General features: G+C 39.8%; 3 protein-coding genes across 4 annotated transcripts; 1 reads left to right on the top strand and 2 right to left on the bottom strand.

Moving 5' to 3' along the window:
* The first annotated feature begins 13,021 nt into the window (after window positions 1-13,021).
* LOC115778839 (placenta-specific gene 8 protein-like) lies at window positions 13,022-14,314 on the top strand. Its single transcript, XM_030727193.1, has 4 exons — window positions 13,022-13,087; window positions 13,491-13,596; window positions 13,711-13,871; window positions 13,958-14,314. The coding sequence occupies exons 1-4, from the start codon at window positions 13,022-13,024 to the stop codon at window positions 14,162-14,164; spliced, it is 540 nt and encodes a 179-aa protein (XP_030583053.1). The 3' UTR covers window positions 14,165-14,314.
* Window positions 14,315-15,285: 971 nt separating this feature from the next.
* Window positions 15,286-20,922, bottom strand: ttc4 (tetratricopeptide repeat domain 4). Its single transcript, XM_030727736.1, has 10 exons — window positions 20,630-20,922; window positions 20,382-20,499; window positions 20,108-20,269; window positions 19,444-19,521; window positions 17,964-18,088; window positions 17,767-17,853; window positions 17,447-17,688; window positions 16,688-16,769; window positions 16,238-16,320; window positions 15,286-15,900 (listed from the first exon to the last, which is right to left on the bottom strand). The coding sequence occupies exons 1-10, from the start codon at window positions 20,735-20,737 to the stop codon at window positions 15,801-15,803; spliced, it is 1,185 nt and encodes a 394-aa protein (XP_030583596.1). The 5' UTR covers window positions 20,738-20,922; the 3' UTR covers window positions 15,286-15,800.
* A 1,203-nt stretch (window positions 20,923-22,125) lies between these two features.
* Window positions 22,126-25,589, bottom strand: pars2 (prolyl-tRNA synthetase 2, mitochondrial). Of its 2 annotated transcripts, none has more exons than XM_030727767.1 (4): window positions 25,453-25,589; window positions 24,163-24,502; window positions 23,353-23,598; window positions 22,126-23,254 (listed from the first exon to the last, which is right to left on the bottom strand). In XM_030727767.1, exons 2-4 carry the CDS (start codon window positions 24,484-24,486, stop codon window positions 22,373-22,375), a joined length of 1,452 nt encoding a protein of 483 aa, XP_030583627.1. In that variant the 5' UTR covers window positions 24,487-24,502; window positions 25,453-25,589; the 3' UTR covers window positions 22,126-22,372. The 2 variants fall into 2 exon arrangements, with proteins under 2 accessions (XP_030583627.1, XP_030583629.1); XM_030727769.1 differs by lacking the exon at window positions 25,453-25,589 and adding an exon at window positions 25,144-25,258.
* Window positions 25,590-27,202: the final 1,613 nt, after the last annotated feature.

Raw genomic sequence — 27,202 nt, forward strand, 5'->3', positions numbered from 1 at the left:
GTCAGGCAGTGTTGTCAAGACCACCTAACCGAGACCGAGACAAGACCAAGACTTTTAGGGTCCAAGACCAAGTCGAGACCAAGACCGAGGGAGTGGGAGACCGAGACAAGACCAAGACCAGTGACCCACTCTACATGATGCAATAAAATGTGAAACATGATCAAAATCACTTCTCAAATTGATCTGAGAGATCCACATTCCCATAAAAATCACCTAGATGTTAAACAGGTCATGAGTCTGGCTGGTGCAGGCAAGGCAGAGGACCCCAATGCAGGACTCAGACGAGGAGGTAACGATAACTTAATGTTTTAATCCAAAATACGAAAATGTGGCATAAACATGAATGTGGCGTGAACATGAACGTGGCATAAAGAAGACCGTGGCATAAACATAGCATGAAGCACACAGCAGGCACAAACAACAGACGAAAGACTGACAACGCGACAAGGAACTAAACAACAGAGAGACCTTAAATACACAGAGACATAATGAGGGAAAAGGGAAACAGGTGACAACACAGGTGAACGAAATACATTAAGGAGACAAGGGGAAGTAAACCTAAACACAAAGCACAAAGAACACAAGATCGTCAAAATAAAACAGGAAGTGACCTAAACATGACACATATGAAAACTTAACACAGAGGGAACCTAAATACCATGTACAAGGAAACAATGGGAAGATAACTAAACAGAAGGGCCAAGACAGACAACGCACAAGCACAGGGAAGACCAGGACTGATATGGAAAACTAAACAAAGGCAACCTACAATCCTAATACAAAAACTATAACCAAAACTAGAAATAGAACAAGAACAAAACAGAACTTCACCAATAGAACTCAAAACACTGGGCCACCGGCCCAGGATCATGACAAAACACTAACAGCTCAAATAAATATAACCATCTTTGGGTGACTTCCATCATTTATCACAGAATGTAAAACAATTATTCGGTCACCTACAACATTTCCAAACACCTCGCCACCATCTTATCACCGCTTGTTGGCATCACACCCCACCACATTGAAAACTCTACAGATTTTACTAACAAGGTCCAGAATCTTGTACTGGATCCAGATGAAACATGGTGTCCTTTGATGTGGTTTCACTTTTCACTTGCATACCTACAACTGAGGCAGTGGAGACCGTCAGAAGACGACTACAGGAAGACGATTCCTTACTGAACAGAACCAGCTTCACCCCAGATCAGATTTGTGCACTTTTAGATCTCTGCCTTACCACAACATATTTTAAATACAATGATGGATTCTACAGACAGAAGCATGGATGTGCCATGGGCTCCCCAGTGTCTCCCATTGTAGCCAACCTTTACATGGAGGAAGTGGAAAGTAAAGCTCTTGGTTCTTTCAAAGGGATGGCACCTAGCCACTGGTACAGATATGTAGATGACACCTGGGTCAAAATCAAAACCCAAGAAGTAGAAGCCTTCACTCGTCACATTAACTCAGTGGATAAATACATACGTTTTACCAGGGAGGACACCAGAGATAACAAGTTACCATTCCTGGACTGTGCGGTGCTTATCGAGGAAGATGGAAGCCTCAACATTGAAGTTTACCGGAAGCCCACACACACAGACCAGTATCACCTCTTTGACTCCCACCACCCTCTGGAACACAAACTTGGGGTGATCAGGACCCTACAACACCGTGCGGAAAGTGTTCCCTCTAAGGCAGAAGGGAAGCATAAGGAACACACACACATTAAGAAAGCCCTCAAAACATGCGGTTACCCCAACTGGGCCTTCATCAAATCAGCTAAGATGCACAGGAATGAAGGCCAAACACAAACTACAGAGAATGGGAAGGACAAGAGGAACAACATTGTCATCCCATATGTGTCAGGCTTGTCAGAGAAACTCAGAAGAATTTTCTCCAAGCATGACATCTCAGTATACTTCAAACCAAGTCACACCCTAAGACAAAAACTGGTTCATCCCAAGGACAAACCCGCCAAACACAAGATCAGCGATGTAGTGTATGCTGTTCAGTGCAGTGAAGAGTGCTCGGACCTCTACATTGGTGAAACCAAACAGCCTCTTCACAAACGAATGGCACAACATAGAAGAGCCACTTCGACAGGACAAGATTCAGCAGTACATCTGCATCTGAAGGAAAAAGGGCACTCTTTTGAGGATGCCAATGTTCACATTTTGGACAGGGAAAACAGATGGTTTGAAAGAGGAGTGAAAGAAGCCATCTATGTCCACTGTGAACGACCATCATTGAACAGAGGAGGTGGATTACGTCACCAACTTTCCCCCGCTTACAGTGCTGTCCTGAGCTCCCTTCCCAGACGTCTCAACCCCCATTCACACCTTTGTTCCAGTGACCTCAATAGGCCACAGGAAACAATGGAGCGGAGTCCTAAGTTGGTTTCAACTGAAACCACTGATTAAATATGACCCACGCCCCCTTCACACCTGGGCACATGTGTTCAAGCACATGATCAATAGAGGGTCATAACCACCTCCAGGGGACTACGCCCACAGGGGTTTAAATACCTGGGTCTCTCCACCATTTGGTTGAGAACTGAAGAAGCCTTTCGGATGAGAGGTGAAACGTCTTCAAGAAACAAAAAGAAGTCCAGTCGCCTTTTTCAAGCTCCAGAGAGAATTATTCATAGTTCATCACAATAGTCTTTACTTTTCTCTGCCTTTCATAAACAATACATAAAGTTGTGTTGTTTTTAAACCAACAACAATCTTTGTTGTTGGTTTCAAAACCACATAGCTAAGTGTGTAAAACTGAAAAAATGGCAAACACTCATCGAGTAAGAACTAAAGCCACAAGTTTCTCTGTTATACAGATTAAAGCTGCAGTATGTAACTTTAAAAAAAATCTGTTTTTTTACATATTGTTAAAAATGTCACCATGTCACAACAGTATGAGACAGATAATCTGTGAAAAAAAATCCAGCATCTCCACCTCCTCCCTGAACTGCTCCTGGTCAAAAACAACCAATCAGAACCAGGAGGAGGGTCTGATTGGTTCTGATTGGAGAACCAATCAGACCCTAGCACTGTCAATCACTCCTGGTGCATGTGCTGCTCAATATAGTGGTGTGCGATACTGCAAGATTTGGTATCTATCCAAGTAAATACAGGTCCAGTATGGCCAATACTGATACTTCGGGGTTCGGGGTAATGTGATCCAGCCCTAACTATAGGCTTGATATAAAAGAAAAGTTTTAAACTTAATCTTAAAAATTGAGAGGGTGTCTGTCTCCTGAATGCAAGCTGGGAGCTGGTTCCACAGAAGAGGGGCCTGAAAACTGAAGGCTCTGCCTCCCATTCTACTCCTAAGTATCATAGGAAGCACAAGTAAGCCAGCAGTCTGAGAGCAAAGTGCTCTATTGGGGTCATATGGTACTATAAGATCTTTGAGAAAAGATGGGACCTGATTATGACCTTGTTTGTGAGGAGCAGTATTTTAAATTCTATTCTAGTGATGTTTGAATGGTTTCTGTCACTTAATTAATCATCTTTTTGCCTGACTGCCCAATAATTCACCAAGTGGAACATTTTTTTCTCACACACAAATAAAAAATGTGTAGATTATCTTCCCTTATTTCATTTTCATCTACAGTGATGTTTGGTCTCATGCACTGTTTCCCAGTGCATGACAAAAACTTAGCCATTTCGAATTTAAGAAGATTTTGTGTCCAGTAATTCAAGATCTACTTTCGCTTACAGTCCATGTATCTTCCCTCCTAATAAAAACCGTGAGGAGGCCCCGGGGTAGACCCAGGACATGCTGGGGAGATTATATCTCTCGACTGGCCTGGAAACGCCTTGGGGTCCCTCCGGATGACCTGGAGGAGGTGGCTGGGGCGAGGAAAACCTGGGCTTCTCTGCTTAGGCTTCTGCCCCCGCGACCCGGCCCCGGATAAGCGGAAGAAAATGGATGGATGGATGGATGGAAAGAAGAAAAGATCAAATGAGCAGAACAGCATGGAGGAAGTGAGGAAGGACAATAAGCAACGCTGCAACAATGGTACAAATACCATAAATTCTTTAACAGAATCTTATCTGAGACAAGGAAGGAAGCTACTGTATCTATGACAAGGAACAGAAAGCTAACAGCAGGCAACCTGGCAACAGGTTATCACATTAAAATATCAGTAGTTCATTGCTGTGATTTGCTTAACAAGGAAACAGTTGACACAAAGAAACAATTTTGAAAGTAAACTTTTATGGTTAAATCTGAGCCACAAAAAGAGTTTATACACATTTGATAAATAATTTAATTGATCTCTTTTAACATGAAAAATAGAGAACTGACAGACCTTTTTTCGTTTACGTTATAACAATGTGATTCACGTGTAATAACCTGTGGAAAAATGACAAGTTTATGAAAATATAGTATGTTAACATATTCCTGTGGCCACATGAATCCATTTTAATTCTTAAAAGCCTTGAGTACAAAGTTATTTATCCTGTTGTTTAACGAGAGAGCTCATTAAAGCCCAACACGCAAATTTGTTGGTATTTTCTGTCCAGGTCACAAAATGAACGTTCTTAAAACATGACCACAGGTGCTCTATGAAGCTGAATGAGAGAAGACTGGGTTAATGTGATTAATGTAATTTACGCTGCAGAATTCATCACATTTTTTGGAGAGAAAAACTGTCTCCCCTTATGTCACATATTCACAAATATTTTCCACCCAACCATTTTCTTCCACTTTCAGGCTGGGTCACAGGGGCAGCACCCTAAGCAGAGAAACCCAGACCTCCCTATCGCCAGCCCCTTCCTCCAGCTCATTTGGAGGTACACCGAGATGTTCCCAGGCCAGCCAAGAGATATAATCTCTGCAGCCTTTCCTGGGTCTCCTCCCAGTAGGACATGATTGGAACATCTTATCCAAGTGGCATCCTAGTCAGATGTCCAAACTACCTCAACTGGCACCTTTCAATGCAGAGGAGTAGCAGCTCTACTCTGAGCCCCTCTCGGGTGGCAGGCCTCTCCCTTAAAGATAGTATGAGGAGTGCAGTCATCCAAATATTTTAACTCCTAATAAAAACTGCTTTCAGTAAGAAGAGCCTTTTACTAAAACAATAAGTGAAATATGACATCACATTTAAATATTAGTAGTTTGTTTCTGTGATTTGCTTAACAAGGAAACAGTTGACACCAGGAAGAGATTTCAAAAGTAAACTTCTATGGTTATCTGATTATTTCAAAACTGGAGCCACAAAAAGACTTCATATGCATTTGGTAAATGCTTTAATATATCTCTTTTCTCATAAAATTACATTAAAAACAGGATTGACAGCCTTTATCATCTAGTTAATCACAATGTGATTTAAGTGCACTGACCTGTGAAAAAATGAAATGACAAGTTTAAGAATATAGTATATTGACATATTCCTGTGGCCTGAATTATTCATTAAAAGCTACAAGTACAAAATTATTTGTAATTATTTGACCACCAGGTGGTCTTTGATGCTGAAGGGGAGATGACAAATTGAAAAATCGTATAAACTTTTCAATGCACATTTGTGTCACTTTGTTAAACAGTGTCACCCTGTGGATACAATTAATTATTATGTTGCACAAAGTGGCTTCACCACCATGTGCTCTATAAAGCTGAATGAGAAAAGACTGGATTAATGTGATTATTATCATTTACTTTGCAAAATTCATATAATTTTTTTTGAGATTTGGATAGAACAGCTATCTCCCCTTATGTGACATCCTGTGAGATACCTCGTTTGTTTGGTCTGTAAGGGCGGCCATGTAAAATAGATGTGGTATCAAGATATGAAACACGAGTCAATGACATACTCTGAACTAAAAGTGGAAAGTAAAAAAATGATGGGATGTTTGTATTGTCTTTCTGCAGGGTTCTCTCTGTTAAGATATCATCAGTATAGAGAATAACTGCACCCTATGCATCCTGTTCCAGTTGTCCAGCCACCAGTGGTGATTGTGCTTCGAGGGGGCAACCACCTGCTCTGTACATCCCTTTGTAGAATACCTCTGTTCAGCTTTAAGAAATCTGCATTTAAATAAGTCTTTAAATCAGTTTGTGAACTGTGATATTCCAGGCCTATATCTTGGGAAATTTAAAATTTTTAACTGAATACTCTTCCTCTAGTTGGTGTCATGTGAAAAGAAATTAAAGATTCCTGGCTGATTTGCTGTGTTGTGTGTAACCAAAAGACCGTGATTCAGGTCTAGGGTGGAGATAAATACCACAGACATCACTTCAAAATGCAGTTCTGATGATGATATGCTACTGCATGACACCAAAAGTTATTCTCTAAACATTCCCAAAACTTGCACATATTTATTTAATAGAAAAAAGAGTATGTAATGTATGGACAGCCGGAGAAAACCTATGCAAGTATGAGGAGAACGTGCAAACTTCAAGTTTGCATGTTCAGGTAGATTTGAGTCCACATCCTTCTTGTTACTGTAGGTAACAGTGCTAACTACTGTACCATGCAGAGTTCAGGCTGTGTTAAAGAATAAAAGTGGTGATATCAAATAATGACTCTTAAGCATGCTTGTAGAAACTCAGTTTTTACCTGTTAGGTTCAGACCACCGTTAAATAAAAGACGTGTGTGAGTCTGACTTCCTTCTTCCTGCTGGCTATTATTGTAGCATCACGTGAGTGTGTGGGGGTGTGTGTATGTGTGTGTGACGTCAGGAAACAGGCGTTACCTGCTTTCCTCACCTGGAGGGTTTGGGTATGTACAAGTATGTTTTGTCCTTACAAATGTTTATGATGGACACTTCCAACACATTGTGATATATAGAAAAACAGTTAAACGTTTATCTATTCTTACATACCTTATACTGTATATTGTATTTCCATGAACTGTATGTTTGCACATGTTTCAATAAATCACTGTTTGCACTATATTCTACAATTGCTGCCAGAGTTTGGAATCACATACCGCTCTCTAGTGTTGTAGTACTCGAGATCGGTCTTGGTCTCCAGACCACTTTCTGATGGTCTCGGTCTTGTCACGGACTTGGACATTGCGGACTCGGGATTTTATTTCAAGACCAGTCAAGACCACAGCTCTGGAAATATCATTAAATTGCCAGAATATTGTCCAGTTAATTTGTTAACATCCTTGCTTTTATTTGATGCAAAACGTAATGATTCAAATCCAACAAAGTTTGCGCTCCTCTGCCTGTCCCAGGAGCTCACCTCGCAGACTCGGCCCTGGTCGCTGCTATTATCGTATCGCTGCTTGTGCCTGTATCATTTCACCGCAGTTTGCAATCTATGACAGAGCACGGACAGTTTTCATTCACAATTGGTCTCACTGCGGTCGTGTGTGCGCTTGATTTCGTGGGCTACAGAAATTAAAATGACAACCGGTATGAACGCGAAAAGTAAGAGGGAAAATGAAGATCAAAGGGAAATTTCAGGCTTCCAATTCAACAAAAAAATCCCAGCATGAAAGGTAAATACCAACCTTCATGTATTTTGATACACTGAAAAAATTAATGCAAATTTTAACGCTGCAACGATTCTTGGATTAACTCAGTTTGGTTATTAAAAATCCTCAACACAAATTTGTTGCTTCGATGTCTCCTTTTAACTCTACAACTCAGGAGTCTCTGTGTAGTTCTCCGTCGCTTCAACTAATTTCCATCATTTGGAAAAAAACTACCCATTAACAGGAGTGGATGATTGCTTACAAGTTTTTCCACGCCTCCACTGCTCTGTGCTGTGGATGCGTGTGTTTGAATGTGCACATGTGTGTTGTGCAGAGAATGTCAGCTGTTATTTTTTTCTTTATGTCAGCTGTAACCACCAGAAGGGATCTATAGCCACAGTTTGCTAGCAGGGGCTGCCATTAGCACTAGCAATCTTTCCGTGCCCCCCTCCACCCCCTTCAGTACCTAGCGGCTCCGTCAAAATGTTTTTTATCTTTAAGATTAGTGACTAAAAATAGAGCTGCAGTAGAAATATAATTTGGAGGATGCTTGTGAATAAAAAGCATTACAGCATTAAGCTCATGCAGCCCCCAGTTTTTCAACAAGGTGGAGCAAAGGTGGTCCCTGTAACCACCTTAAATCCTTTACTGGGAAACAGCTGGAGGTCCTTCATCAACCACCTGATCAGCAACATGAAGAACAGAGAACTTTGTAGCTGCTCCATCCACTGCTGTTTGTTTCACACAGAGAAACATCTGCAGTACAAAAGTTAAAATGTGCAGTTGAACTGTTAAAATGAAAAATTATTTCTTATCCAATTACTTGTTTAATTGACAGAGTAATAAATTGAATATTTGATTACTAAAGTAATTAATAGTGGCAGTCTGACTTTTATTCAGAAAGCCATAGTCATACATTAGTTTTCAGCCCCAGTGGAGCTATGAAAGGCCTTCAAGAATAAAAAAACTACAGTTCCCAGCAAGATGTCACTTCCTGTTGTTCCATTACAAATGTGATAGTTTATGCTCACAACATGGTGGCTGATATTCAAATGTAGGAAATGCTTTTAACAGCTGATCGTTAAAAAATCTGGATTATGTTTTTGTTGTGTATGTTTCTTATGTGATTTCTGCAAACCCTTTAGACGGCACTCCGGGACACATTAGATGCATGACACATAAATGTAACTTTTCTGGATTATATGCAAAATTTATCACTCTATCGGTCTAATAAGTCCTGATTTAGAGTTCTGTATTTGTCCTTTGTACATAACTGAAAATCCTCTCTGAACCTAACCTGACATTCACCTCGAGGAACTAACTACACGTCCACAAAGACTGTGATTACTGCCTAGGCTTCAGAGGTGGTTTCCAGTTACATCGTAGGCCCCGTCACTCAATTAACAAGCAGAAGTGGCATTTAGTGCTTAGCATTAGCTTGCTAATTAGCATTAGCGTTAGGGCTGGGCTGAAAAATATTTCTTGCTTGAACCCTGTAGTTACCATGGCTACCAATGACAGCAGATAAGTAAGTAAGTCGTTTCTCCACCATTAGTACATTGAGCTAGTGGTGGGCAGATCGATTCTAATATCGATAATATCAATACCAACATTGGTACTGGTATTGATCAATATCAGTGTAATGCGATCGATACTTTGGCTTCAGTTTCTCTCCTGTATGCAGTGCTGTGGTTTCATCAAAGATGCAGGCTGACTGTGTCACTCCTGTCACAGCACAGAACAGGCACACTTTGCTCCTCCCTTCCCCACAGTGTTCTGTTATACTGTCATGTGACACATACAATAACATATTTTACTTGGGGGAAAAAAAAAGGAATTTGCTATGAAACATTTAAAGCAAAATTAAATTTAAATTTGTACAGCTTGTTTATTTAAGAAAAAAATCTACAAAATTAGTGAATGAAGGGACATTTTTAGTTCAGTTTGCATTTGTTCTTGAGTGATGATTTTGTACGTACACTTCATTTACCAAAAAAAAATGTATGGGGAAAATTGTTTTAATGTTTTATTGTTTCAGAACAATAACTTTTATTTTGATAAAGTATTTTCTACTTACATATAAACTTTGCCCAATTCTAGCCAGGGTTTTAACTAATTAATAATCCAAAAGAAAAAAACTGAAACCAGTTAAACTTCATAGAAATTCTTCATAATTATTAAAAATATCTGTATCAGTATCGGCAATACTGGCCCTCTATTCACTTGGCATCGAATCGATACCAAATCTTGAAGTATCGCACACAACTACATTGAGCAGCACATACACGAGGAGTGATTGACAGTGATTGGCCCTCCTCCTGGCTCTGATTGGTTGTTCTTGACTGGGAGCAGTTCAGGTAGGAGGTGGAGGAGCTCGATTTTTTTTCACAGATCATCTGTTTCATACTGTCCTGACATGGTGACAGTTTTAATTAATATGTAAAAAACAGATCTTTTTTAAAAAATAAAAGATACATACTGCAGCTTTAATCTGTATAAGAGAGAAACTTGTAGCTTTAGTTCTTACTGTTGATGATTGTTTTGCCATTTTTACACATTTAGCTATATGGTTTTGAAATAGTGCACATTTCTATAAAGATTGTTGTTGGTTTAAAAACAACATAACTTTATGTATTGTTTATTAAAGGCAGAGGACAGTTAAGACTATTGTGATGAACTATGAATAATTGTTTTACATTCTGTGATAAATGATGGAAGTCACCAAGGAGTATTAAAGATGGTTACATTTATCAGAGCTGTGAGTGTTTAATATCTAGGTAATTTTACGGGAATGTGGATCTTTCAGACCAATTTGAGAAGGGATTTTTATGATTTTTCACATTATATTATGTCATATAGCGTCAGGCACTGGTCTTGGTGTTGTCTAAATCTTGCCCTCCCTCGGTCTTGGTCTTGACTCGGTCTTGGACCCTAAAAGTCTTGGTCTTTTCTCAGTCTCGACACACTCTGGTCTTGGTCTTGTCTCGGTCTCGGGTTAGGTGGTCTTGACTACAACACTGCCTCTCTCTCTCTCTGTTGAAAATGAAAGCCAGTGCCACAAATAAATAAATAAATTGGGCAGCTGCCTTGCTAAGCGATGGCAACTAGCCATAACAGCAGCTATACGCACATCTGCAAATGGATACAGTTCAATTAAAATAACGTGCTTCGAAGTCTGAATTCAAGCATTCAAAAAGTCTGTTTTACAGTGTTAACGTTTCAGTTCACCAAGAAAGTGCTGTCAGGAGAAACAAGAAAAAAGAAACTGTGCAATAGACTCCCACTGATGGGTTGGCACACCTTATTTCAAACAACATGCAAACATAGTTGCCATGTAGACAAACTACAGCATTTAAATATCAAATAACCAAAGAGTGCTTGAAAATGAAGAGCTCACAGTTGAGCATTCTGCCCAACAGATAACCACAGTCTGTTGTTATTGTTGAGTGTTTGCAGGCATTCTCCATGCACAAACAAAAAAGCCTGGATTAACTGTGATTTTAAAACAGTTGTAATACTGTAATATGATATTTGCAGGTGTGTCTCTGGAGGTAAACTGAACCTTAACACCTTCCCTAGCAACAAGCACAACCACTGATTGAACCACTCTCCCAATACTTTACAGACCTTTTGCATTAGAGTCCTCGCTGCAACCCTTTCCCCAATCCTCTTACTTCTCTTAGTTGCTGTTTCAGCATAAATAAGCATTACACTGTCTGCCTCCTGACTGGAATTATTGCAAAAAGAAAATTGCAGCTGTTTTTTTTTTTTTTTGTTCAAAAAAAAAAACTGTATTCCAAATTTAACACTGCTTTTAACAAGCTGCTTCCAGTGAGGACTTTAGGCTCGATCATCCTGAACTCATCATCTCTCTGTTCACTCACTACAAACAGGCTACAATCCAACAGTGATTCATACATACATTTAGCTATTCTTTCAGCCCCTTACTGTGTTTTATTTATATGTATTAGAGTGTTATTGTTTCAGAGTTGTGATATTTGTGTTGTTAGTAATAGTTTCATATATAAAGCCACTGCCTTGCATTTTACCTGTGTAGAACTGATTTAAACTTCTTCTTTGAATATTCAAATACATGCAGTATCAGTCACATGAGCATGATGAGACTTTTCATTCGGACTGTGTGTAACAGAGCTCATTGTTAAAGACGAACAGAATATTTTTGGATGCAGTCTTTATTAGCACACCGAGGAGAGACATCAGAGTGAAGAATAACCAGATGTAAGTTAAAAGTTTGTAGTTTTATGTCTTTTTTTTTTTGCTTTTTTTTCATTAGTGATTTGTATTAATGACACTTTAAAGTCAGCTGTTTCATTTTCCAGATTTAAAAATCTTTCATTGTTTTAGTTTATTTCATTATGGAGGAGGGTGGAAACTATAAAATGGAAACTTATGTAACAATATAAAATAGCCATAAGTTAGACTTGTACTAAATCGGACTTTGGCAATGTAGCTTTGCCCTAAATTTTATAATGTCATTGTGTTCACTCACAAAGTAATGTACAATAACAATTAATACAATTTTGTCTAAACAAGAATATTAGCAAAAAGATTTCTTTATTACCAATTTCTTTGTCCTTAGTTGCACCATGTGCACTGTTTGTATATCATTTGCCTGTAGTTTGAATGTTTCCCTCCATCCTATACTTTAATCAACTTCCTGGAAACAGACTTCATTCTGTAATCTTTATGAAGTAGTGCATTTTTAATCACGAACAAATATTTAACCCTCTTAACCTCAAACCAGAAGGTAGAATACTAAAAATATATTTTCATTAAAATAATTAATAAAACACTGTGAATGTACTGAGTAAGGGTCTCCAGGTCAGACCCCCAGTGCTACTCAAGCCTGTCTTGGAACATGAATGAGAGATTAAAAAAAAAAAGAAGAAATTAAAGGCATACAGGCCCAGATGTCACCTGGCTTAACAAGGTCCATGGTCAGATTTTGGGGAACCGGTACATACTGATAATACGTGGGCTACTGGAACAAGGCATACATGTACAAGGACAGACAATATGGAATGGATGGAATGCCATTATGCCAGAGGACCCAGCGAGAGAGGTTATATGCAGCACATATGGCAACTAAGAATGAGCAGAAGACCTGCATCCACACTGACCAAGAAGCACCTGGTAGCTCAGTGCTATAACCTCAGTAGAAGAAATGGATCTAGAGGCTGTACAGTGGAAACAATACTGAGCAGTGTGGACATGAGCTGACCCTGGTAGAAGAAAACTGAATATCACTGACCTCATACAGCATATGCCACTGCAATCCTGTAAAAACACCAAAATATATGGCAAGCTAAGTGATTAATATCTAACCGTCACACTCCAACGCTTGCGTCGGAGAGCAACTTGGGGTTCAGTATCTTGCCCAAGATACTTAGGCATGCAGTCCGGAGCAGCCAGGAATCGAACCACCAACCGATTAGTAGGTGACCTGCTCTGCCAACTGAGCCACAGCCACCCAGCCACATATAGAGAACATAAGGCAGAACGACCCTGATCACAAAGGATCCCCATAAGAGTATGACACCATCAAACTACCAGCCGATTACCTACCTCTCTGCAACATGGAAGCTCCTCTCAGGCATCATAGCAACCAAGCTGAGTTGTCACGAGTCAATACATGGGCACAAGTCAGAAGGGCATTGGAAATAACTATTTCCAATGCCCTTGATAGAGGGCTTCAGAAACTGGTGTTTCAATGTTGATAGGGAAGACCAGGAAGACCAAACCTAAGCTTCACCTGGAGTTACTACAAGAAAGCCTACGATTCAGTGCTCCACTCATAGATACTGGAGTGCACTATAGAAGGCTAATGGTGTGCTAATAGCATTCATCAGGAAATCAGTGAAAAGCAACTGGAGGCCAATTCCAAGGCAAAGAAACTGCAAAAGTCACCATCAAATGCATAATATACCAACGTGTTGCTACAAATCTAGTCAGATTATCTACTACAGAGATGAAGAAGTACTGCACAACAAAAGGTTCACTCTAATTGTTTTAATGTTTTTTCTGCTACTTTCTACTTGATTACAGAGTAATCATTTATTGTCTGTGGCTGAAGTTCAACATACAATGGCAAATGAAACCTTGACCGACTGGGACAGTGGGCTCTTGGACTGCTTTGAGGATGCGAGTACTTGTAAGAATCAAACTTTTGGCAAATTTGTATTTTGAAGATTAAGGTGTTTTTCTTTTCATTTCTAGCACCTTGAGAGTTACTAGCACTTTGTTGCTGTATTACTGTGTTTTTCAGGCTGCTATGGTTTCTGGTGCGGCCCCTGCCTTGCCTGCACTGTTTCAGGAAGGTTTGGAGAGAACAACTGTCTCCCCTTATGTGATATATTCTGTGGGGTGCCTATTCCTCCTGCAGCATTGTCTGTAAGGGCTGCCATGCGAAACAGATATGGTATCAAGGTATGAAAAGCATGAGATGAAAAAATGTTCTGAAAAAGAAGTGGAGAGAAAAAAAATGAAGCATTGCTTGTGCTGTCTTTCTGCAGGGGTCTCTCTGTAACGACATTTTCATTTCCTGTTGCTGTGCCTCGTGCTCCTGGTGTCAGATGCATCGCGAGTTAAAGCATCATAAGAAAAACCCGACCGTTGTCAACACACAGTATAACATTGTTAACATGCAGCCTATTCCAGCTGTCCCAACACCAATGATGATGATGCCTCCACAACCAGGAGTCTATATGGTTTCACAGTGACAATTGTAGAAATCTGAGTTTGTGTTGATGTTTCTATCAGTGAAACAAGAAAACTGAATCACTTTTAATGGAGAGTATGATTAAATATTTTTAGTAGCTTTGTAATAAACATAAAAATTAGAGTTAATGTAAATAAAAGAAATGGTGAGTCACCCATTTGAAGTTAAGCTGCTTTTTACTGTATAGCTTTAGTAATGTCACTGAGGATTTAACTTTAGTCTGTTAATCTATCTGTTAAAAAATAAAAAGAAACTGCTGGAATTTATTGAGCAAAATGTGTTTGATCTAATCTGATGTTAAAACTGATATAAAAATGTTGTGTTAAATCAATAAAACTAATAATCAGAGACACTGGCTCTCATTTTTGGAGTCCTACTTCTTCTGAGAGCTTTGTGTCTTTAAAATGAGATTCACCAACCTCTGTTTCAGATCATTTACAATCCTATTTACAAGGTGGTGCAAAAGTCAGGTTACAAGTCTTTGCTGTCTGTATGTGCACTTAAGCACTTACATCAATTGGCCACACCTGTTGTTTTAGTGTTCTCTCTGCATTCAAACAATGGTTATTTTGCTTTAATGCAAAACAGAAGAAAAAAAAAAATACACGCACACATCCGGACCACAAAATGGGGCCCGCAAGGCTGAAACAAAGTGAGCATTTGAAAAATATCACCTCACACACACACTGCAGGACTCCACTGCTATCTGTTTGTTACATCACAAAAGCTGTGCTGGAACGTCTTTCAGTCATTTCTTTATAATGTTTATATTTACTATTCTGTACATTCATATTCCACATAAATATAGGAACAGTTTGTCATTCAACTGTCTGATCAGTGTAACACTGTATTTGCTTTAATGTAATGACGCCCGTGTTATATGATCATCTAACCAGCAACAAGTGAATGAAGATGCTGTCATTTTGTGCATTATTGTGTGAAGAACAGATGTGTTCAAAACATTATAGCACAGCTTTCATGAGGCCATAAACTGGTAAAAATGGAGTCCTGCACTGTGTGAGCTGTTGATTTTTCTTTATTATTAATTGCTCATTAATTCAGCTTTCTTACAATGTTTAACATAAAGAATCAAAGGATCCAAACGGAGTATGTTAAAAACCCTCATATTTTATACCCCTTTAAAATGAAGCTTGGTGTTATGAAATGTGTCTTACTGAAGACACATATTAAATAGGAAACAGGACACTGGAGGCTATCCCAGCTGCCATGGGGTGAGAGACAGAGTACACCCTAAACAGGTCTTTCATAGGGCTAACAGAGCGACAACCATTCACATCTGTAGGCAATTTAGAATTACAAATTAAGCTAACCCCACTAACTGCATGCCTTAAGGCTGTGGAAAGAAACTGGAGAAAACCTTCAGACACAGGGACAACACACAGACTACACACAGAAAGGCCATAGCCAGATGGTCTGCTTTATCAATCATCTCTTTGTCTGAACTCTGAATTTCACCAACTGGAACACTTATTTTATTTTACAGACAGAAATAAAGAACATAAATGCCTTATGTTACAAAATCTCATGCTTTATTTTCATTTACAGTGATGTTTCATAAGCCAGTTATTGAGAATTTAAGAGAATCTTGTGTCCAACAATTGAAGATCTGCTTTTGCTTACAGTCCATTTATTTTCCTTCCTGATAAAAACTGCTTCCAGTATGAAGAGCCCTTTACTAAAACGATGAAGCTGGGAGTTCCTGCCTTGACAAAATACCTGTTAACAGAGTGGAAACGCTACAGTCAGGAAAACAGCATGAAGAAAGTTACTACAAGGAATACTGAAGCAATGGTATAGATACATTCACTGAGGGTGAATAACCTCTCAGATATAGGGAGAAAGCATCTATGGCAGTGAATATAAAGCTAACAGCAGGCAGCATGCCAACAAAGTAAAATAATATATTATTATTGTTGTTTGATAACCAAATTTTCGGCCTAGTAAAAAAGATTATAAAGATGACTCGGCTTCTGATTTGATTATCTCCTACATAAAGAGAACTCTTAGTGGCCATGGTGCAAATGAAACAAACAAAATGAATCATTAAATGTACCTTTTATGCTGCAGTATTTTTAAAAGCGATATCTCTGGGTCAACTTGGTACAGTGTCTCCTTTTGCTCATCCTCAAAGTAAATCTGTAAAAGAGAACACAAGATATTAATGGAAATCAAATTTTGACAACTGAAGCTAAAGATGTTTCCACATTTTTAATCTGAAACAGCCCATCAGTCTTCTCTCAGCTCCCTCTGGAGCCACAAAAAGACTTTATACAAGTTAATAACTTTAACTGATCCTTTATCTGTTAAAATAACGAATCAAAAAGCAGAATCTACAGAATATTTTTAATTGAGTTCATCATAAATGTCAAAGAATTACAAGTTTAACACTGAAATAGGAGCATACAGAACATACAGTACTGTATGTTAATGCATTGTTGCAGTACTCCTTAAATACCAGATGGAGAAAATTATTAATCCCTGAATATACACACAACATACAAACCTGCAGATTTTGTGGGAGGTATTTTCTGTCTGCGTCCCAAGGTGGAAGTTCTTCAAACATGACTGCCAGGTGGTCTATGAAACTGAAAAACACAAGACTGATTTTTCAAAACCATAATCTTCACAAGGTACTGCTCTAAGTAACTATCCTAGATAAAACTGTCACTCTTAAAAAAAAAATAAAAATTTCAACGCACATGTCACTTCTGCTAAACAGCGACTTCCTGTGGTCATAATTGTCAATTACATTACACAAACTTTCATGTGATTAATGTCATTGATGCTGCAAAATCTGCATTTTCTCTATTAAAAAAAGTTCTATGCAGTGTTTACGTCAGCCAACAGATATCTAAAAGAAATCATTTAATCACAGCACATAATCTAATAATTATTTGTATTATTGATTAATATTTTAGATATCAATATTTTTGCTTGGAAAAAAAAATCTCTAAAACAACCAATCAGTTTTCCCAAAAGGTCTCTTTCTTTCAGTGTACTTACTGACTAATCACTGCACAGTTACCACCACTAACATTTCCCACCAGTCTTATACAAGTAGATCATAAACATGTTTAAAGGTTTTGGGCCTCTTTGTTTGATCCAGTTGTAAATACTAAAGATGTCACACCAGGTTCTGGTGCAAGGGAGCATCATTCAGAAAAATAATCAACAGACTAACATATTCATATAAAATATTAAATTGAGGTATTTGTATATAAATTTAGCTTAATCTTGGTCACAGAAAGCAGGAAAAGTTTACCAGTTTTTTTCACAGAAGGCCGAGATGAAATCACTCTGCTGATGTTCGGGGTAGAGAAAGAGAACGGGCCAGTGCAGAGAGCCCTCCTCATCTAGGCACACCTGAGCCCCAGTGACCTCCTGAGAGCTGAGGCCATCCAGGCTTAACTCTGCTATTGCTGCCGAAGAGCGTTCGTCCTCATCTTCACTGTCGGAACCATTTTGAGGAGGCTTCGCAGGTTGCAGGAGCTTGATGCCTCGAGCCTGTGTATAGACACCAAAAACAACTGATACCATCTCACGCAGTTCCACAGGTTTAGATGCTTTATTTATGATGCTTACCTTTATGGCACTTAGAAGAGCTTCTTTCTCACCATGCAACTTTTTTTCTTTGGACTTGGCCTTCCTGGCATCTCTCTCTGCTGCTCTCTAAGACATCAAAAAGAAATAAAAATTTAGTTTAACCCTGTATTCTTTTAAAGCTTTCACTCCATCTGGAAAAAAAAAAAAAAAAAGGATAATCTGAAATCATTAGTTACTCTGTGCTTGTCTGCCGCTGCTCTCAGCTCCCGCAGCTTTGCGTCAGTAGGATAAACCTTGAGCCCCTCATCACACCACTGCATGGCCTCGGAAAAGTTATGCAGCTCTACACAACACTGAGCACCTGCAGAACCGCAAACAAGGGATTCACTTTACTGTTTTTTTCATTATAATAATCTCTTATTTAATGAATGCTATAAACCCCAAAACAGACTGATTTGCAAACTCACATCACCTGAACTCCAACAGTACATAACACTATTATACCATATTTTGTTGTTTTCATGTGAAAATCCTGTAAATGTTTACTTACATGTATTTATTAGTGATGCACTGATTGCCATTTTCTTGGCTGAATCCAAGTTACGCTTTTTTTGTAAGCCTGACCTGCCTTTTACGATTCTGATTTTCTTTCTAAGAACTTCAACAGCATGTACGACAAAAAAAACAAAAAACAAAAGAACAAACTTCTCTTCAATGCAAAATATTATTTTCATAATAAAGAGATTATTAAATGTGACAATTTCCCTAAAACTGCTTTAAGTTACAGGATCTTCTTTCACTCAAACACCTGAAAATAAAGTGCTCCACTACAGGAAAGTGCACATACTTAACTGAAAATGATGTGATTCACACCCGATATGTTTTACCTTAGCAATCAAAAGCAGGTGCAACAGATTTATGTAACAAAACAAATGCTGGGTACTTACATCATTTTCTAGTTTGTTTACTAGGTCATCAGGTAACAGTTAATCCATCCTTTTCTCTTTTTAAACTTGTCTCCATAATTTTCTTTCTGTCACTGCTCATACCGAGGCTGGCTCTGAGTTCAGGATGGCTTTAAGTTCAGCCACTTTGCCTTTGTTAGCTGGGTGAGGGTGATAAGTGTCTGATTAGGTTTGCTGTTACATTTTCGTGCAGGTGCCCACACTTTTTACTTTGGTGAACTTTGCCTATTCACTCACAATGAAGAGCTTTCACATCAATGACCTGGCTGTGAGTGAGAGCACAACTATTTGCCTGCACCGCTGTGTGTATTTTATGAATGCATGAAATGAACCAGCTCATAATGGCATACGTGAGGGTGAGCGGCAATTCCGATCCCTGCCCCGTTGATCATGCATCTCTAATATTTACGTGTAAGCTTACTGTCATAAAATATGCAACATCTTGTGTAAGTGGCTTGGGATTCTTGTTATGTTACTATAGCTGATCAGTTTTCTGTACAGACAAAAAGTAGACCCAGACCTACAGCTTTTCAGTATCAACTCAAGAGAACATGGTGTAGAATTAAAATAATTAAAAAGGTCTGTATATAACTCAGGTGTGCAAATGCTTCAGTGCTGCCAGTTTGATATCACTATTAGAAAAGGGTTAGAAAAATGCAATAATTAAGAGAAATCACCAACTTGGATTTAACAATTTGGAGCTTCTAAACTGGAACAAGCACTAGATTCCTATACCCAGTATATTACACACCTCTGACCAAGGCTTTGAGGTGGTCTGGCTTGAGCTTCTTTGCAGCTGTAGCATCATTCAGAGCAGAGCGCATATTACCTGTGTCATGGGGAAAAACAGACAGGAGATCAAAACATGTTTTTCCATTTTTTTAATCAATACAATCTTTTGTACAGGCTACCCTGCCTGGGATAGGGTTACCAAGGCCCCACTCTGGAATTGGGCCTGGAGAGGGTGCTCGAAGGAAAACGCCTTGTGGTCGGGCCTCAGCCCATGGGGCTCAGCTGGATGCAGCCCAAAGAAGAAAAACAGCCAGTCCTCCTGTAGGCCCACCACCCACAAGAGGCATGGTAGGGGTCAGGTGCAGTGTGGTGAACCTGATGGTACGATATCGAGCCATCGAGACTGGCCGGTCCTGGGTCTGCCCAGGGAGGAGGCCCTGGTAAAGACCCAGGACGTGCTGGAGAGATTATCTATCTCAGCTGGCCTGGGAGCACCTCAGTGTTTCCCCGGATAAGCCGGAGGAGGTGGCTGGGGAGGGGGAGGTCTGGGTTTCTTTGCTTGGGCTGCTGCCCCCACGACCCGACCCCATATAAGTGGAATAGAATGGATGGATGGACAGACAGATGGATGATCTTTTGTAAGAATGAATGCACTCATATTTAATTAACTGTGTTGTTTTTACCTAGATGGAAGTGTGACGCCGCTCGGTTGGTGAGGAGGATAACGTTGAGGTCCTGGTCCGCACATTTCTTCTTCAAACCTGCTGTGTAGGCCACCACTGCCTTCTGGTAGTTCTTCTCTTTGAAATATGCATTGCCCTCATCTTTCAGGCTTTTTGCTTGCTCTGGAAAAGAACAAAGATCTCACACTTATTGGACAATTTTCAGTGAAGACACACTGAACAGCTTCAAGAAGAGTTTCAACGCCTTGGGGGGATAAAGCTGCGGTTTACACACCCTCGGGAGGCCGGTCTTCGTCATGGATAATGGACTGGAGGCAGGCCAGTTCTGGGTATTCCTGTGGGTTGATCTCTTCAGGAGCCTTTTTCATGAACATGGGTATTTTATCAAACTCCTGCAGAGCAAAGAGAGAGGCACTGATCATGTTAGCTTCTTGTTGCTAACCTCCGCCAATAAAATAAATAAATAAATGTTAACACAGTTCATTCAGGTACGGGGAGGTAGTTTCCACGGGTCAACGTTACCTCTTTCCAGTTATTTTCACTGAAGGCGTTTTTATATCGCTGGGTCTTGAATTTGTCCATGAACTCGTCCATGCCATCGTCGCTGTCACTGTGTTCCGAGGAAGCCATTTTGGCTCAAAATATGCTTTAAAACGCTGTTTGTTGTGTTGAGATATTGACTGTGTCAGAAGTTTGCTGTCACCGGCCTGTTAACCGTTACTTAATCCACAAGTTGCCTTGTTTACACATGTGTAACAGCAGTACCACACCAGAAAAGATCCGTGCGGAAACTCACTTCCGACAGATGGTTCCCAAACGATTCTTCTTCGTTTTTTCTTCTTCTTCTTCCTGGGATTTTACTGGCGCTTGGCAAACCAGCTTAGAGGTGCATTACCGCCACCTACTGGACTAAGTTCCCAAACTCGGCAGCACAAAAAGACTTTAATGCCGAAGGTCCATCTTCACCTATTTTGAGAAAAAAGAGCAATGCTCTCAAAGCAGTATCAGACACAGTATTATCAGAATAGGCACCAAATACTTTTCTTTCAATAAAATAAAATTTTTCAGCTCTACATGTGTGTGCCATGGAAAGCATCACATCACATTTTAAAAGCTTGCAAGGTGTTTTTGCTTGGAATAATCTTAATACTACCTAAATCCTGGGCTTTTTGTCTTTATTGTGCACTCTCTACATTACAGCACTCAGTGCACGTGGATAACTACTGTCAACTATTACTATAAAAATAAACCTGTATTTAGTCTCTGGAGTTAAAAAAAAGGCAACTGCACTTCTTTAACCCTTTCATGCATAGTGGTTACTAAAGTGGACAGCTGTTGAAAAGCTGTTCTCTCATATATGTGTGTGTTTTTGTTGTTATAGCTGCATATCAGCCAACACATATAAATTATACATATGTTATGCATATGTATAATTTATTTAAAACAAAACATGTAGGAGTAAAAAAAATACTCCAGGAGGAAACAGAAACCCAGCCTCATTGGGTCACAAGCTGCTGACTCCCAGTGTCGGTCCCAAACCCAGATAAATGGGAGGGTTGAGTCAGGACGAGCACTACTAAAATAAATCAGTGGTGTATTAGAATTGAGATCACACAATAGTGTGTGCTTGTGCACAATGAATGAGGCTGAGGTGTCATTGATGTTATGGATTCTAGCTGCAAGTTAAAACAGCCCTAAAAAGGTCTTTTAGATTACACAAAAATGCTCAGTATAACACACTGACCGCACTCCTAATCTGATGAATCTGCTTAATGACCTTTGATTATTCTTTTCTTTTTTACCATTTATCATGCATCAAATTCACATGTAATTCATACTGTGTACTGGACTACTCACGGTGGGAATCTGTATTATGTGCTACTGCTATTTTTAACATTTCTTCCATCCTTTTCACTTGCTTTTCTCTGTTCTATCACTTTTGGGTGACCTTCATGATGTGGTTATACTGTTTCCCAAAAGCAAGCAAGCAAGCCAGACAGAGAGAGAGAGTGCACACAAAGGTTCATATTTTTTATTAGCAACAGTAAATACATGGGATACTGTAAAGCAATGAAGTTGTGGACTCCTCTCCATTACACTATAGTATCCAAATGCATGCCATTACCCAGGTACATTTTAGAGCTATTATTTTAAAAGTAAGGTGTAAAGGCTTTGCAAAATATGTAAAATATTTAATAATCCACGGCCAACACCTCAGACACAACAAAAAAAACAAACATTTATTTCCACATTCAGAGTTGTTACTCATACAGTTTCCACTCTTCCCAGTAGATCTAACAGTCCATCTCTACTGAGGAACAGCGTCTCACCCGTCTCCTGGCAGATCACCTCAAACCTGGGTGTTTCCTCTAGAGCTCCCTGTCCTACTACAATCACATACGGGTAACCCAGTATGTTGGCATCCTTTAGCCTCTTTCCAATGGTCATCTGTGTACGATCATCCAGAACAACTTCACCTCTCAGCTGAGGTAGATTCTCCCCCAAAGTATGAACCAGTTCCTCTGCTAGAACTACTGCCTCATCCACCTTACTGCCCTTCTTAGGGGGTAAAACACAGACCTGATAAGGGGCGATAAGACCCGGCCAGCGGATCCCTTCTTCTGTTGACATCACCTCGACGGCTGCCGCCAGAATACGCGTAACCCCAAGACCATAGCAGCCCATTTCAGCAACAGTAGGTCTGTTCTGGACATTGCTGAAAGTGGCTTTGAATATATGAGAGTACTTTTTACCCAGGTAAAATGTATGGCCTACTTCTATACCCTTTGACTCTTCCAGTTTGTGAGTTTTGCAGTTTGGACAGTTGGATGTGTCTGATGACATGGTCTCCACATTAGCAGAGAAGGAGCACCTCCCACAGAACAGAAGCCGGTCCTCGCCGATGTCTGCCGGCAGCTGGAACTCATGGGAAAGTTTACCCCCGATGTTTCCTGTGTCTGCCTGCACCTGAACGCAGCGCAAACCCAACCTGGCGAAGAGCTGGTTGTATGCTTGGCACACGGACTCGTAGGTCTGATAAGCAGCTTCTTCACTTACGTCAAAGGAGTACATGTCCTTCATGTAAAACTCCCTCCCTCTGAGAAGACCAAACTTTGGCTTTGGCTCATCTCTGAATTTGCGGGTTATCTGTTTTTTGGGAGAAAATAAATCATAATGTAAAAACAAAAAAAAATGCAGCTTATTATAGCAAATACACTGGAAGTGAGAACAGGCTGAATGCTTACTTGGTAAAGAAGCAGCGGGAGCTGTCTGTAGGAGAGAGTCGCCTGGTGAGCGACAAGAGTCGTCACTGCCTCCTCGTGAGTGGGACCCAAGCAGTAGTCAGCGCCTTGGCGGTCTTTGAGGCGGAACAGCTCCTTTCCCATCAAATCCCAGCGCTCACTGGTTTTCCAGAGGTCAGCTGAACACAAACTGGGCATGTCCAGCTTCTGCCCACCAATCCCCTGCATCTCCTGGTCAATCAGTCTCACCTGTTGATCAAAGACAGCAGTTATTTCATTTTTCAGAACCAAAGTGAGCAGTTACGCTCAGCCTATAATCACTGCACACATGTTGCTAATGCAGTGGTTCAAAATCAGGAGGTTGGAAGATAAACATCAATGGTCATGCAAAAAGTGACAGGATGTAAAACTAGAAGAAAAAAAAAAGGTATTTCTGTACCTTTTTCTCAAGAACTATTGTTTCTTATCTAACAGAGAAAAGTACACATACACAGCCTGTTGCAAGGGGCCATAAACAGACAATTGTTTTGAGATATTGAGAAAAGGATGACTACCATACTGTGATATTCTATGAACCTGTCATAAAGCAAATTATTGAGTGTATTATTATTTTCTGTCCTTTGTCTTTGCATCTAAAGGAACTTCCTTATATCAGTTGCATGCCCTCTGCAGAAATTAACAAAATGAAAATGAAGTATAAATGATAAAAGGCTACACAAAGAAGACAAAAAAATAACTAGCTGGTTTTCATCTGCCAGTTGATTTAATTTATTATTATTATTCCTCCTACAAGAAAATAAAACCTCATCTCACCAGCTTCTCCATGGAGCGGACAGTGGCAGGAAGGTAGTAGTAGCACCCTGGGTTGGATGGATGAATAAGCCCAGCCTGCTGCATGAGCCTCTGGCTCTTGCAACTCATCTCCTTTGGCAGCCGGCTGTCCTGTCCCACATCACGCAAGTTTGAAGGCTGGTAGAGACGAGACACCAGAAGGGTAGGCTTGCTACGTCTGGAGTGAGTGGAAGCAGGGACAGCTGTGTGTTGAGCACAGCCTGAGTCGAACCTCTTTGGAAGGATCAGGGTCCTGTGGAGGCGGTGAAAGGCTCTCTGCCAAACCCGAAGCATTACAGGCTCCATGGTACATTCAGATATGCTGTTATTTCAGAAAAATGATAGCACTATCAGCTGAAGTTGAAAAAGTTAACTCAGTGCATCATTTTTACCTTGTGAGCTACCACACAGTACCACTTAATCACTGCCAAATCCACAAATGTGAGATTCTCAGAGGTTTCATGGCCGATGTACACCGATCAAGCATGACATTAAGGCCACTGACTGGTGCAGTGGATAACAGCGATTATCTCTTCATCATGGCACATGTTAGTGGGTGGGATATATTAGGGAGCAAGTGAATATTTTGTCCTCAAAGTTGATGTGTTAGAAGCAGGAAAAATGGGCAAGCATGAGGATTTGAGTGAGTTTGAGGAGGGCCTAATGGGTGAGAGCAGCTCCAGATTTGCAGATACCACAGCACACCCACAGGGCTCCATACCAACACAGTATTAGGCAGGTGGTTATAATGTTACGCCTGATCGGTGCAATGGGTGCATTTAATTGGTCACTTAGAATTTAAATGATTAATTATTCAACATGTGCTATTAAATAGAGCTATTTTCAGTAGACTTATTGTACATGAATTTTTTCTTTTTAGAGGAAAAATATTCACATTTAACACTGCAGTTTTTATTATTTGATATTGATTGCGGTAATATTGCAGCACATTCACAAACTTACAATGGACTTCCTCCATGCTATGCTACTCATTTAACTTGAGTGAGACTGAACGCTTCTCTTCCCATTAGGACAAACGCCTTTGGGGCAGCGGGATGTTTAACGCCCGAGAACAAGAATCGCGTCGTCTGACTTGAATAATTCCTTACAAGTTATGGAGTTTATTGACAAATTATTAAACAAATACAGCGGACTGGTAGCTGTTGCTGTGTGCAGCTGTCTCTAACAGATACAGGGACGCTAGCAGGTTGGCTAGCCCGCTAATATGAAAATGACCTCCTTCAGTTTGCACACGCATTAGGAAAGACTCACCTTTAGACTATAACGAATGTCTGACTTTTCCGTGTTGATTTTATGATTAAATGAACGACATTTCTACTAAACTGACGAAAACACTGAGGGTCCCCACTAAGCTACAACATGCTGCGTTTCTGCTTGTTGCCCCCTGCAGGCCCGGAGGAGGAGAGCAGGAGGCAGCTCTGGCTGTGCCGGTGTTGTACCAAAAAGTGATCGTCTGCCAAAAAGTGATTTCCAGTATTTGCCAGAAAATGATTGCCTGTATTTAAACTGTTAAAAAATGACTTGCTGATCTGTGGAAAATATGTCAACCATAGCTCTCGTGAATTATATCAAGTCATTTTGAGCGAGAAACAACATTTCTGTCACAGGGTAGAAGCTACAATCAGCTTTTGGCAGTGACTTTTATATATTCTTTATTTATCAGGGTATAAACTGTAATTGATCTTAAAAATGTCTTTTAAAGAGAAATCTGGCCAAGAGGGCAGCAGAAATCACAGCAAATATAACATTACTCAGCTGCTGTAATGCGCAAATTTCCCCGTCGTGGGATCATTAAAGTTTTATCTTATCTTATCTTATCTTATCTTATTACACTCTATAAAGATATTTTAAGTGACCAAAGAGGACTGATTTATTACAATGCATAATAATGAGTCACAAACATACTTGAAAAACAGGTCATTTCTTCATTTTATATACAAGCCCTTCATAAATCCTATTGACTACACCCTATTCACCAATATAAGCAAAGAGATTATACATAAAAGTACATAGAAACATCGGAAATCACTTTATGGCAGACAATCACTTTTTGGCACAACACCGGGTTATCATCTAATTTCGCTAAGCCTAACATCAGCGATTATGAAGGAGATTTATCACAAAGCTGGCTCTTTTAACTCTGGCTCGTAACAACAGCCATGAATGAAATGCAAAGAACACAGCAACATTACTTCACGTCATATTGTTGCATCATCACTTCATAGACTTTATGTTATGTCTCTCATATCTCTGGCATTTTTAAATTATTTTCATATTTGTTTAAACATTTCTTAAATTTTAGTACTTTCTACATTTTTTTTTCACTCTTTATTTATACTGTACAAATGCCCATCCATTCATTTTCTTCTGCTTGTCCCTTTCAGGGTCACGGGGGGCTGGAGGCTATCCCAGCTGTCATAGGGCATTAGGTTGCCAGTCTATTGAAGGGCCAACAGAGAGAGACAGACAACAATTCTCACTCACATTCATACCTATGGACAATTTATAATCACCAGTTAACCTAATTCCACTAACTGCATATCTTTGGACCATGGTCCAAAACTGGAGAACCCTGTGGTGTGGTGGTTAGCACTCTTAGATTGTGTTAAATAGTCTGGTCAAAAAGTCCACTCATAGACATTTCCATATGTCTACAGGTAGGTCATCTTGGCCAACCGCTTTCCACTCTTCATCCACTTCATCACTGTCCTCACTTCCTCCTTCACGTCCTGATTCACTAACAGTTGTCCATCTGTCCTCTTCTCCCTTTCATTTTCTAATCAAGACTCCTGATAATATTAATAACTCCCAAAAACATAACAAGACCTCAAATCTCACAACAAAACTCACAAGAGTTTCTAACCTTTGACACATACACGATGCATATTTAAAATTGATATTTTTTAATCTCATAAAACCACAATGCACTATATTAATTGCACCAGGGCTGGCATCATGGCTTCAGAGTCCAGGCCTGCCCAGTAGAGTCCCTGTCCCCCCT

Source organism: Archocentrus centrarchus, chromosome 4 (genome assembly GCF_007364275.1).
Source record: "Archocentrus centrarchus isolate MPI-CPG fArcCen1 chromosome 4, fArcCen1, whole genome shotgun sequence".
In the NCBI taxonomy this organism is placed as follows: Eukaryota; Metazoa; Chordata; class Actinopteri; order Cichliformes; family Cichlidae; genus Archocentrus; species Archocentrus centrarchus.